This window comes from Protomyctophum parallelum, assembly GCF_964188405.1.
Source record: "Protomyctophum parallelum genome assembly, chromosome: 19".
In the NCBI taxonomy this organism is placed as follows: Eukaryota; Metazoa; Chordata; class Actinopteri; order Myctophiformes; family Myctophidae; genus Protomyctophum; species Protomyctophum parallelum.
In genome coordinates this window covers 34,164,737-34,179,384 of record NC_139717.1, presented here as the reverse complement: position 1 = coordinate 34,179,384, position 14,648 = coordinate 34,164,737, and the positions used below count along the sequence as shown (strand labels likewise).

Here is a 14,648-nt window from a genome sequence, read left to right as displayed (position 1 = left end):
CACAAGTTTGTGAAAATATAACTGTGCGTTACCAGAATCAATGATATAGTCAATGACAATGATATAACATTATGATATAATAATATAGCAGCGGGTAGGCTACTTGAGGCCAGTCAACTGTCCTCCGTGTTTTGGTATGATGATGTGTGACCGAGACACACCCCCACTGCCCACTCCCCAGCCATGCCGGTCTGCCAACATTTGAGGGTACACAGTATTGAGGGTTTGAATTGTTAAAGGTCTGAAAACACACATAAATTTTTATTTACGCAACACTGATGACAAGTCAAACAAGTCTACAGTATGAAGCTATCTATGAAGTCTATGAAATACAATAAATAAAACACAATTTTACACAATACGTAGTGAGGGTCCCTGCTTCATCTCTCTCTCTCAGCTAAGGGGTCCTTGGCCCCCGCAGTGGAGAATGGAACTGGGAGCATTACGTCCTCGCAGTGAAACACACTCCCTCACTGTCAGTGTGGGCGGCAGTGGCTCAGGAAGTGGAGTGGCCGCATGGCAACCAGAAGGTTCCCAGTTCGATCCCGGGCTCCCCCAGAGTTACTGTTGAAGTGTCCTTGAGCAAGACGCACAACCCCTAATTGCTCCCGATGAGCAGCTTGGTGCCTTGGATGGTTTCCGCCGCCATCGGTGTACAGTATGTGTGTGAATGTAATGCACAATCTATGTAAAGAGCCTTGGATAAAGACACCATATAAATGCACCATTTACCAAATTTACCATTTATTTTTACTGGCAGGAGAAAAGAGTTACAAAGCAGAACCCTTACAGTATAAGGGGATCAAAAAAAGAAAAGAATGTCTCACAAATAGCTAAAATGTGAACACAAGTATTACTGCTGAAGCCATAGGAGTCCACGCCCAGAGCAGCTGTATGCAGATGGTGCAGTCGTGCAACGTATATAGCTGACCCACTGCCGTCTCCACAGAGGACCGCAGCAGCTGTGCATGGCTGGGTCTCTGCGGCCTTAATCCCACCCCGTGGGTCAGGAGTTATCAATGGTCACATTCACCACTGCGCCGGCAGCTGTGCTATGACATACTGTCAATGCAGCGATTAACTCTGGAGCGCTTTGAAGAACAAACTCTAATTAGTACCTAAATTAAATGTTCCAATTAGAGGTTATAGGCCTCTGCTTTCATTTGATCGTGCATCGGCCTTCTCTGTCAGAGTTCGTTACATGTGGAATGGAGACAGATTAGCTTCTTAAATTCATTTTATGGATGGATAATTCGCATTCCTCAGTATCGGTCTCATATTTTTCTCATACTGTATCTGTTATCTTGGGAAGAAACTTGGCTCTACGGGGAGGTTACACCACAGCAAAGAAATCACAGCACATTATCACACGAATGCAGCAAGACATTTTCTCTGAATGATTTGTTGCACTTCAATGCGTACGTCTGGACAGTTTACGTGCGCTGGGATTGAAATCACTCTTTTCCCACTGTGTTGTAACCTCAGCTCCACATTTTCGAAATCCCACCCAACACACGCACACGCACACACACACGCATGAACACACACACACACACACACACACACACACACACACACACACACACACACACACACACACACACACAAAACTACTTTCTGCATCTGTTTCTATTCAACACAGTCTGTCAGCAGCCGGAGAATCAATTCCCCCTGGAGGGCCGGTTCACAAGCTTAAGAGAAATGGACTAGCAGGCTGTAAACTGGAGAGTAAGTGGTAGTTCTTCCTCAGCACTGGACAGCTGCCCATTAGACAAGAGGCTCTGGGAGAACCCTCTCGCCTCACAGCGCTCCAGGAGACATCTGCTAACATTTTTTACCATGGCCTTGATGCAGTTTGCATTGCTGTGTATTATATATATATCGTGTGAGTGCAATTAGACTCTGTAAAGACTGGCCGATACAGTACATAATGATGCAACAAATTCTCTTTGTACCTACCTATTACCTATTCACTTTTTTACCCCCATATACTGCATTAGGCCTCCTGTACACTATTGTATACTAGGAATTATTCATAAAGTAATGCTCAGGGTAATACACAGGAATGAAGCCATTCTAAAGTGTTACCAGGTTTTTAGGGTCAGGGTTACGGCTCAGGCATTTTCACAAGGTAGTTTGTTTTACAACCCAGACAGAAATAATCATAAGATATTAAGCAAGCTCCAATGTTTCGCAGCTTAGTGCCAAGTCAAATATGGAAGATGACAACCAGCAATATATAGTACAACGAAAATAGTTGTGGATTCTCGTAATTTATGAGTTCTCATAACTTCTGAGAATCCATAAGTTATATGATAAGGGTGAGGTGCACCCGCACACATTGAGCGGTGCAGTGGCCGACTGGCCGCACTGTCGATTGAGCACTGTCCAAGTAGCATACTGTACCGACAGGGAGGGAATCTAGTCACTGTCCAAGTAGCATACTTTACCGACAGGGAGGGAATCTAGTCACTGTCCAAGTAGCATACTGTACCGACAGGGAGGGAATCTAGTCACTGTCCAAGTAGCATACTGTACCGACAGGGAGGGAATCTAGTCACTGTCCAAGTAGCATACTGTACCGACAGGGAGGGAATCTATAGTCACTGTCCAAGTAGCATACTTTACCGACAGGGAGGGAATCTAGTCACTGTCCAAGTAGCATACTGTACCGACAGGGAGGGAATCTAGTCACTGTCCAAGTAGCATACTGTACCGACAGGGAGGGAATCTAGTCACTGTCCAAGTAGCATACTGTACCGACAGGGAGGGAATCTATAGTCACTGTCCAAGTAGCATACTGTACCGACAGGGAGGGAATCTAGTCACTGTCCAAGTAGCATACTTTACCGACAGGGAGGGAATCTAGTCACTGTCCAAGTAGCATACTGTACCGACAGGGAGGGAATCTATAGTCACTGTCCAAGTAGCATACTGTACCGACAGGGAGGGAATCTATAGTCACTGTCCAAGTAGCATACTGTACCGACAGGGAGGGAATCTAGTCACTGTCCAAGTAGCATACTGTACCGACAGGGAGGGAATCTAGTCACTGTCCAAGTAGCATACTGTACCGACAGGGAGGGAATCTAGTCACTGTCCAAGTAGCATACTGTACCGACAGGGAGGGAATCTAGTCACTGTCCAAGTAGCATACTTTACCGACAGGGAGGGAATCTAGTCACTGTCCAAGTAGCATACTGTACCGACAGGGAGGGAATCTAGTTTGAAATTGCACATGCAAAACACCATCACATTTTATAGTACGTTGAACAAATTTGATATACTTAGTTGACCAGGGTCCCTCAAGGCTCTAGGCCTATAGGGCCCTATTTCTGTTCGTTCCTTACCCCTTAATTTATTCCTAACAATTTTTTCCGACGGATTTCCCTCCCGTCTCTTATGTAACTATCATCACTGTCGCCTGTCTGAACGCCATGGGGAATGGATTTGTTCTGGACACGTAGCTCTTTAAAATGTCAACCATACGGCGGGTAGCCTATAGGCCTATATCCTCTTCCTCAGAGGTAAGTTGGCTATATGAATGGTTCATTTCATGATCAAGTCGTCAATAATATTAAAATGATTCGCGGGACATTTGCAGTCATTTGCCACTTGGCATGATGGAACGTCGGTGCTGAGGTATGCCGTTCATGATGAGATCAATATATACTAGCCTACAGTAGCCTATTTATTATAACTAATACCACACAGAAATGTGGCGCATTATTCTGTGCCCAGCGAGGCAGCTGGCAGCGCAGCGACAGGCATACATAATCTTATACCTTTGTAGGAGAGCACTGGAGAGGTGAGCTGGCTTAAAACTTTGACTGGCCGACTTGCACACACGCTGATGTCATTAAATAACATCGACTTCTATTTTTTATATAATTAGCCCTAGTGACTGTCAGTCTGCTGTCTGTCTGTCAGAGCGTCATGTTTGTGAACCATAGAATGCATGCATATAGGCAGGCATACAAGTGCAAGCTGCGTGATACTTGGCTACAGTAGTATCATTTTTTTTATGTGCTGACCAATGTTGGGGACATACTGTGGCCTACATATTTTATTTTAGGTTTTGGGACTGTATAATTGATTCAGCATGAAGACTAAAGCCTTCTAAATACAGAAGAAGTACGAATGCCTTGACCACTGGTACACCACCCTCTGAGCTGACGCGGAAATTAGTGGAATTTACGACCAACGTCCGGCCAAGTTCAAATGATGAATTCCACAGTCCACACGTAACGGGGGAATGCTCGTAAATGTCTGTACGCTCACGATATGAGTGTAAACGCCGTTGTGAATCTGGCCCATTGCTTGTAGATCGGCTATTTGAACTATTGAAAAATTTCAAAATAGTAAAAAAGGATAGAGGTTTAGGGATAAGGGGTAAGGAACTCACAAAATTAGGGCCCCTAGGTGTGCTAGTATTTCCCTCTACACCAAACCTCTTCCCCTAACGATCTAGTTCACAACACATCACAAGCTTGTAGAACTGCTATTTTCACTGAATGTTGCCCCCAGAATATGGACGCTATAGGTTCCTGTATATGTGAAATGAATCAATATTGAGCAACAAAAGGTCGTGAGTTCAAATCTGCCGCCTCCCCTTTCTTCCTGAGTAAATAACCCACAGGGTGTTGTCATTGGATGCAAAGCATGTAATTACGCACCAAAAATATTTAGACAAATGCCGGAAATTGCTTTAAGAACCCAGTCGATGCCAAATTTTGCACACACACTCCCTGGATGCCAACGATGAACCTCTGTCCCCAAATTTCCAGAACGGCCTTTTGAAAAACACATTATTTTATATTACTCCTCCAGATTCTGTCCAAAAATTCCTATCTCTATAGTCATATTTTCACAATGGATCTGTCCGATATTTCATATTCCATCCTAATTGGCTAACATTGGCTTTCAAAGTTTGCAAAGTCTGTGAAATCTTTCACAGACTTTTCTACTACGCTAAGGAATATATCCCACCCTTTTCACATCGGCCTGTTATAGCGCCACCAACAGCTGGATTTTTGCAAAACACATTTTTTGAACAAAATGTCTCAAATCATCCAATTGCCATCAATGGTGTAAGAACAAATGGCACTTTTTTTTTCATTTTGCACACTCTCAGAGTTAAATGAACATGTGGGCATGTGTGTGTGTGTGTGTGTGTGTGTGTGTGTGTGTGTGTGTGTGTGTGTGTGTGTGTGTGTGTGTGTGTGTGTGTGTGTGTGTGTGTGTGTGTGTGTGTGTGTGTGTGTGTGTGTTTCTTTCATGCTTGTGGTTCAGTAGGGTTCACCTCACCCACCCCTCCAGGGGTCACCTCACCCACCCCCTCACCCACCCCTCCAGGGGTCACCTCACCCACCCCTCCAGAGTGGCATATCCCCTCCTAAAGGATACCTGAGGGAGGTCAGAGAGTCCACTGGGTCTTTAGGGTCCGAGAGGTCAGCCCTCTACCCTGAGCCTGTGGTGTCCTCTTACTCTGTGAACACATACCAGAGCAAACTGTAACCTCTATCACAACAAACGCTTCTCCAGACCAGCCCGAGCTCCCCACGCCAACAATCACCTTCTCAGCTGTTTTTCTTTTCTTCCTGAAGCTTGTGCAAAAGGTTTGAATGCAGATTGTTGTGTCTATCATTATTCTATAACAGCACCTCCAAATGAAGCAGGTTGTAACACAAAACGTTCTTGTCTCTTTATGGCCCATTTTATACTTTGTTTATTCCTAAACACTTCTCAGCAGCATTATGATCATTCAAATATTGACATTTCGGTCCCTCTGGGTCTTCATCAAGAGTGTCTATACTTTGTTGTGTGATGTTAACTTGTCACACAATCTACAAGTTCATACAATGCATGGTTATAGATCTGCTATTTTGCTTAGAATAACACGATAAAAAACATATGGCAGGTTGAAAAACATTTTGTCCTGGCAATGGAACAAACATGCAGCAAAACCTGGGACTTTTGCAATATGTATTTAAATATAATATTGTTTATTTCTAGATTTCTTTTTCACCCTGAAGACAGAATTCCGGCGAACAATCATGTTAAGCATATAGGTTCCTGTTTTGGTTCTATTGTTTTTTGGGGGAAAAAGATTAGTCTGTAATATTCTCAACGCTCACAGCCAGTGGTGGAAAAAGTACTCAAATAAAATATCAATACGGTAACGGCAATGTAGAAGTACTCTGTTACAAGTAAAAGTCTGAAATTCAAAAAGTACAAAAGTACTGGCATCAAAATGTACTTAACGTAGTAAAAGTAAAAGTACAATATTTGCCACTGAGATGTAGGAAATTGGAAATACTCAAGTAAAGTACAAATACCTCAACGTTCCACTCCATTTCCACCACTCACAACAATGCAACACCTTTTTGCCAAATCTTCACCCATTTTTGCAGTATGTTCGGCAATTATGACATGCTGAGAATAGGGACACTGGAGTTCAAGTCTGAGACGAGAGTTCACTTTTACTCTAAACGTTTTAGAGTAAAAATGACAATAGGTACGGCGGTCGCCATTGTGCCCAGTAATTTAGTTTTAGACTAAACGCTGCTATGGATCTCTTTTGGGTTGTTTCTCTTTGGCTCTGAGGGCAGTGTTGCAGAATCCCATTCCAAATGTGTTGTTGAGCTCGCAGACACAGCCAAGGCCTTTGATCAGATTATTGGCCTCACTTGCTTTGAGTCCAGGGGCTGAATTGGTCAAGCAGCAGCAGCAGCAACAGTGCAGACCACCCTGGGGATAAACGCCCTCCTTTTATGAGGAAGACAAAACAGTTGGCCTACAAGCTCGTAGCGCGCCACTCGGTGGCGCGCTACGAGCTTGTAGATCTGCTACCTGTTCACTCATGGTACCTAAGTCGGTGGCTGCGAGCATCATCAAAATGCTTTATGTGACAAATGAAATGCCAGGCACAGGCATTTGACCACCTCCAACCACTTCACTGCAGGTGTGCTAGTTATATTGTATTAACATGCAATAAACAACAAGCGTATGCACAGTGAGTTCTCAAAAATATAGATAAAAGTAAACGTACTGCACAATAATAGTGCTTTACTATTGGCACTTGTATTAACAGAAGGGAATAGCATGCATGCATTACAGTTAATTATACTGTATGTTAGACAGGAGGTACTAGTGCCTACAACAGAATCATTGCAAGATAGGTGATGCTAGAAGCAGTTTGGTAATGCAGCCACATTGGAGCATGTGTGTATGGTCTAATGTATGGTATAATGAATTCATTGTTAGGAGATTCAGAGTTCAAGAAATACACAGGCCAGAGTGGCTGCCGTAAAATCTCATCCGTAACAAAGCTGTCACATACAGGAAATAATTCACTGCTACTTTTGTCTGATCAATGCTTTATTGTCCCAACACTGTAAATGTGTAGCAGGACACAGAATGAGACAGATGTTCACAATAAAACAAGATACACAGACAGAGGCGAGATGTAATGAAAGCACTATGTACAGTAAATGACCCACGGTAGGTGACTGGAGAGTCTATCGGTTACAACCCAGGCGTTTTATGGCACCGGAGATTAATGTGAACTCCCGTTGTGAAATCCACCCCTGATTATCCAGTATGACCGTGGCCTGTCGGTGATCCCCTCTTGTGTTTATACTGCCCATGAGCTCAGAATACCAATGTGCAGCGGGCCAAACAAGGAAAGAGAGGAACAGCCAGCCCCACAGTCTGCCACTTAGCCAGCTCCCCTCTCAGCCCTGTTTGTATACATAACCTAGTGAGATAAACACCTCGTGGTTGAGCTAACCCTAACATGCCGTATCCATTTCCGTTGACTGGACTGTCATTTTCAGTCCCTGTGCTTTTTAAAACACGGTATATCCATCCAAGTAAATCCATCTCTGTCTTCAAATGCTCCGAATGTTGAGCACTCATCTCTTCTTTATGCCTCCCTTCCCTAGGATGTGTCATGATCGTTGTAGTACACACACGTGTAGTTCCACTGTATGGTTGTGCTACTTTTCACGTTTTCAACTCGGTAGCAATAGTGGAGGTCAGAGAACAGGAAAACTGAAAATCTTCGCCAATATAGTTACCGGTATATATTTTACAGATAAAGCAGAGACAGCTCCATAACAACTACTACACCCAATCAACCAATGTTGTGAACTTGTGAGCTACTTATGCAGGTCCGGCACAAACACATAAGACATAAGACAATAGCAATTAAATAGAATACAATTTGTAATACTGGATGAGATAGATAAGGGTAGAGACGGGCAAGATAAAGCTCTTAAAAACAGGTTCAATATGGTTTAGCAACAGTGACAAAATTGCAGGATCAGAAGCTTATCTTATACAGTATCTTTATATCTTTAGCGGTGTGCAAGAACAGAAGGCACAAACACACACAAGAATCACTTGTCAATGTGCAAGTTATACCGGCAGTGCACATTGATATTGAGGCTCCAATGTGCCTGCATTACCAAACTGCTATCCTCTATCATCAATCATTACCTCCTGTAATCCGTCGTTAAGACGAGGCCCACCGCCACTGTGCCATCAGCAAACGCTGTTCTGATGTGGTGTTTGAGCTGGCCTGCCAAAGGAGTATGGCAGAAACCTTGGTTGCCATGGCATTAGTCCAGCGGTACCTTTTGTTCTGAAGTATTGTACCGTCGATCCGACAACCCCCCCATTATAACTAAGCCTGAAGCTAATCATAACGTCACACTTAAGCTAACACTTGTCGGAATATTGGGACATTGGATTAATAGGCAGTGGAGCCTCCAGAAAAAGGGACGCACTATGGGTTCACGTAGTCAAGCGTGCAGTTATGTCCAGAGTAGTAAACAGAGAGAGTGGCCATGTTGCTTAGGCCTTAGTTTTGCTCTCATGCAGAAGAGAGTTAAAACAACGATCCTGCCATACGGGCTGGAAACGTGACAGCCTGTTTATTGGTTATCCGAGACATATAACTTCCACATGGTCCTACAGATGAGTGCTACATAACTCGGACGCATTTGGAACTGCTTACAACATGCTCTTTGTGGAGATGAGAGAGAGAGCGAGAGAGAGAGAGGGGCAACATCCACTACTGCCATCTGACCTGCATGACTCACCCTGTTTACGGTCATGGGTTCCAACACGTGTGTAGAGGCACATGAAGGTTTTAATGTGCACATGTACTGTTTACAACAGCTCTCACATTAAGAAAGCCACGTTTTTGTTTTTTGTCTGTATGGTGTGTGTGTGGCCCCGACAATACCTCCTTTGTGCTCGAAGTATCACAGTCAGCCTCTTCCTGTTTGGGAGCCTCGCACGGTGTTCATAAATGTAGCACCTTATGATGGTCTGACCTCAAAAACAAACAGAGGGACCGATTGCTGGGTTTTTGTCCTGTCTGTGAGGTTGCTTCAGAAGCAGATGTTTCTTTTTGGTGAGTGTTGAGGTTTTAACCCCTCTGCCCACTGTGACCATGACTGAGTGGAGGGAGGAGGGAGGAGGGAGAGAGAGCTGTTGAGCCAAAGGTGAAAGGCTGTCATGGACCTGTAGAAGGGTATTCAATCTGAATGGGCTGATTAGGGCTGAGTTTGGTTGACAACACTGACAGTCTGCTGTGCACAAAGTGGAGAGAATCTCTCTCTCTCTCTCTCTCTCTCTCTCTCTCTCTCTCTCTCTCTCTAGTCTCTATCTCTCTCTCTCTCACACTCTGATTCTCTATCTCTCCTTTTCACTCTCTCCATTTCCCATCTGTATGTGATTTAGGCAGGGGCTCAGGGGAGAGGCAACTCTACCAGGGGAGGGCGGGGAGGGGGGGGGGGGGGGGGGTTAGAGAGAAAGAGAGAGGAGCCAAGGGAGTGAGTTAGGGAGTGAATGAGTGAACGGAGGTGGGGTGGGTGGGTGTGTGGAAGGGAGGGAGGGAAGTGAAGTCCACACAGTTTGTTTTAGCGGACTCAGGGCTTGGGCTGGAACAGGCACAGCCCTCCATCTGGAGGTCAGAGCACCAGTTGGACAAAGTACAAAACCAACGGCCAGAGCTGAGGGGGTGGGAGCTGCTTCTGTCCCAGAGAGAGACGTGTGACGACAGCGAGGAGAGAGACGGGACAGACAGAGAGAGAGAGGGAGAGAGGGAACAGTGCTCCGCCGGGCACAACGCACTGAAAACATGGCTGCTAGGTCTCTGCCCTGCCTCTGTTGCCTACTCTGCATCCTCTCAGGGATTGATTACCCAGCCTCTGCCGTTCGATTATGGGGCCAACAAGAGGCTGTGTTGAAAGTAAGACAACTTTTATTTGTTGTTTTCTTTTTCTTTCTTTTTCCCCCCTCTTTTCTCTTTTTGGTTGGTATATGTTCCAGTGCCATAGCAATATTAAAGATTCAACAAAATGTAAAAGTATTTCCACCTCTGTCTGTCTGTCTGTCTGTCTGTCTGTCTGTCTGTCTGTCTGTCTGTCTGTCTGTCTGTCTGTCTGTCTGTCTGTCTGTCTGTCTGTCTGTCTGTCTGTCTGTCTGTCTGTCTGTCTGTCTGTCTGTCTGTCTGTCTGTCTGTCTGTCTGTCTGTCTGTCTGTCTGTCTGTCTGTCTGTCTGTCTGTCTGTCTGTCTGTCACTCACTCACTCACTCACTCACTCACTCACTCACTCACTCTCTCATACACACATACTGTACATACACAGTACATACTCTATAGGCCTATATACAGTACATGCATATGAACTTTGGGTGTACATAATGTGACAGTATGTGAGACAGGGTGGTGTGATGTGTTGGAAACATGTTTTGTTTGTGGAAACTCAGGGCTTTGGTTTGTGCTGCATGCTTACACTGGTGCTGAGCCACACAACCACAGGCATCCGAATCAGAAAGACGAGCCACAAGTCTTCTTGTCTGCTGCTATGTGACGGTGACATTACCATCCCCAGTGGGATCTTCCTCAGGTCTTTCATACAGGTTCCGCTGGTGATCCAAACCGCCGTTGTCACCCCACCGTGTGAATACACGGAGATGCATTAAACAATTTGTGCTTATGTTAACGTAATGGAGGCCATGTTATGGAAAGGGCCGTCTCAGAAGCTCTCTGGGGACCCCCTGGTGTCTCAGTTTAGATTGTATAAATCGTTGCCGTCTTGTGGAAATGCATTGTGAGAGCTTGTAGATCAGCAATTGTCGCTACTTTTACATGGGCAATGAATTATGTCAAAACACTAAAATTTGAAATTGGAGATGACAGTACAAGGAGGACAGTTATCATCAGGTGGTGATATCCCCAGCACAGCGTGAAACCTGGTTCATATATGCATCACTGCACGACAGTGATGCACTCTAATAGACGATCCACAAGCTCACAGCGCGTCACAGATGCGACACGTACAGTAGTGAGCTTGCAGATCGTCTATATTCGATGCGTGATACAGTACGACAGAGAGTAAATCAGCCATCAGTCTACGATGGGGGGGTCTGGGTGGGTTACTACTTCCCTGCACCTCCGTCTCCCATCCAGACCCTGACCCCAACCCCACCCCACCTTGACAGAGCAGCACTAATGGAAAGCAGCTGGAAAGTGTTGTGAAACACCCGAGAGAGCAGAGAGAGAGAATACGGCAATACGCTGTAGGCAGTAATGAGAACGTATACACACTGCAGTCACCAAATCAACAGCGAGGTCACAAGCACTATCTGCAGTCACGAAGAGCATGATAATTCTTTATAATTCTGAGGGTTTATTTTTTGTGAATCTCAAGTGACCAAATGCATGAGTGAATGAGCATGATTATATTGTGTAGATGCCCCATTTCAAATACGTCTTAACAGTAGTTTACTCGTATTAGTGTATATCGTATATTACAAGTTGATGATATTGTTAGATCTTTGTGCTGCCTGCATAGGAATAAATGCAGAATGAATGCAGAAATCTGAACGAGGTCTCCTGTAATGGAGGACAGTAGAGTTCGACTCATCATCATAACTGTGCCACTTTCACCACTCATCTGAAGGGCGTCTTACGGCATCAAGAGAGTGCATTTATATTTTTAGTATGGCTATCCCCCGTGGGAATTAAACGCATACGAACACCATACTCTCTGCTTTGAATGCGTGCCCAAAACTTCAGATACCTACACGTTGTGCCCACATTGACCTACATAGAAAGTGAAACCACAATCCCTGGCACTGTTTATAGTGCCATCATGATGTATAGCTACATTAAGGTCAAAAAGACCCCCGTGCCATTTGCAGTGTAAGAATTCCAAATACACAGTGGATGGATCCTAGATGTGTGTTATAAAGTATAAACAAGCATTTTAACCCTAAGGTTAGGTTTCTGTTACACAAGCAATGGACCCCTTTAACACTGTTCACACAACATGAAATTGTACTCATCTTAAGTTTATCAGACAAAGCTCTATCTAATGTGCTTTTAGTTTCTTTAAATCATTTGATGGTATACAGGGTCACATGTTAACAAAATATAATAATCTGAACTGTTCAGTTGTCTTTTTATTTTAACTGTGTGAGATTGGTCCTGTAGAACGATAGCACCACCTTAATCGGCTCTATGGATGACAATAGATTGATCATCATTAGACAGTTCTTTCAAAGCATTTCTCTCTCGCAGTGATAGATTAGAATGGCAATGGTTAATGGACTAATTGGGGGGAAAACATAGATGTCACATATTGGTCAACTAACCAAAACAAGTGTGAAGCTACAGTATCATTGATGCTCACATGCTCTGTCCTATTGGGTTAGACTGTCCTACAGTATATATTCCTATATATATATCTCCCTCCGTTGTTTGTGCTGTAAATCTCAGAGTCCTTTGATTGTACAGTGGGCTGAGCGGGGAGGGTCCGTCCATGGCCAGCAGACACATAGTCTCCTGCTGTGTTATTAAGCTATGCAGAGATTCTCATGACCCGTGTTCCACTGTATATCCTGTCCTGGAGGATCTTCAGACTCTGTCTGAACCCCTTACCGTGGCCAAAACAAATACAGCAGATAGCTCTCTGGGAATAGGGGGTAGGGGTTCGCTGTTCAAAGATTTTAATTTGCAGCCGGAGCTACATTTAAATACAGGCAGCTATACTAGTGTAGATTGTAGAATGTAGATCCCTGCCATGCCCATGTTATCCAATAAAGCCAGAGAATGATAGATCGAGGTTCTCCTGATACAAACTCCCCAAAACATTCACAATCAATCAATAAATATAGGTTAAAGGTCTATACAAATTAACCATCGACTAATGGATAAATGAAGTAGCTAGGCTTTTCTTCCCCCTAATATAGAGAATGCATGACTACATGGTCACACAGCCCATGGGATGAGGCAGTGTTGACTTTGGACAGAATTCCAGTGTGGAGCCGACTCCTGTTTTTTTGCCTGATACCCGATATATTTGTTCAGCACTGTATCCTGGAGATATATGAGGCTTATGGTCAGCACCATTATGGTGATAGTTTATCACACATTAGAAGGGATACATAACATTCTGTTAATGAACTAACCTCACTAACGTGTTTGAAGGAAACGCTTGTGACACACATTTCATAACAGGAGTAATAGTTCATGACGTTTTTGAGGGACTATGCCCAGCTTTGTGTGTTTGTGTGTACCCCATAGCGATGATTTGATTGGCTAAGCAACGGAATTGGATAAAAAGTGAGGACAGAAAAGTGTGGTTGCCAATAATGCGATTGGCCGGAATGTGATGATGTATGATGATAAGAGCGCCCTCACTTCACACAAGTGTGATTCTGATTTACTTTCATTCCAGTAATTATTATTTGGAATGAACCACTTAAGATATACTTGGTCCTGAATTAGGAGAGTTTATGGTTAAAAGCTTCGATTTGCCCAGAACTCATTGCAGAGAGTTGGAACGTTCAGTTTCTCTGTTGTTTTGCTGCATAAGAAATAGATTGCTGGCTGTTTTTTTAATAATAACAAATCCAGTCCTGGATGAAACATTGGCTGTGAGATACACTTACTGTACACTACACTCACAGGAAAACAGAGAGAGGCTACAGTATGTAACTTGTTGAATGTCATCTTTGTTCTGCCACTGAAGTGGGCACTTTGAGAAGGATCACTGAAATAGTTTGCATCGCAGAGCGAACTCATTAGGACAGAAGGCCACATATGTCAGTTGTTTCAATTGCCATGCTTATATGCTTATATAACTATAGGGAACACTCGCTTGAAACTTGAAAGAGCATTGCATACAAATGCAAAGTCTTGTGTGGTGTGGTGTTCAGTGGGGATGGGATGGGGGTGGAGGTGATTACAAGAGATTTGAGCAAGCTGACATAGTGAATACTGTACTGTGTATATCCTGTAGAGTGGACCATCAGTCCTGTGTATACACACTGCAGCTGTTTCAGCCGTCACCGAGTGTCACACAGCTAATAGGTGCAGACCAACTCAAAACTCTTTTCCCATAATCTACTGTAGTTTAGTTAGTGGCTTGTTATTTAATTTTTTATATCCCAACAATAATTTCAAGCTATTGATTACTTGTAGTGTTGGTGTTCTATAATAGGAACTGAAACTTACTGTAAATTGCTCTGAAAAACAATGCCACTAACCTGTAATCTAACGTCTATAACAGATGGGAACGCCTTTCCATTTCGTACATCATCTGTTAGAATGCTAACATGTTTACA

The 14,648-nt window shown here is 43.9% G+C and overlaps 1 protein-coding gene across 2 annotated transcripts in view; it reads left to right on the top strand.

Moving 5' to 3' along the window:
- lama4 (laminin, alpha 4) overlaps positions 1–14,648 on the top strand; it is a 73,132-nt gene that overhangs the window by 18,994 nt on the left and 39,490 nt on the right. Inside the window, exon 1 of one of the 2 annotated variants that reach the window (XM_083790745.1) lies at positions 9,927–10,264. The exons of the other annotated variant lie outside the window; for it this stretch is intronic. Coding sequence (XP_083646871.1) covers positions 10,154–10,264 — 111 coding nt within the window. The 5' untranslated portion in view covers positions 9,927–10,153. Of the gene's footprint in view, positions 1–9,926; positions 10,265–14,648 lie in introns of those variants that run through there. 2 annotated transcript variants of the gene reach the window in all.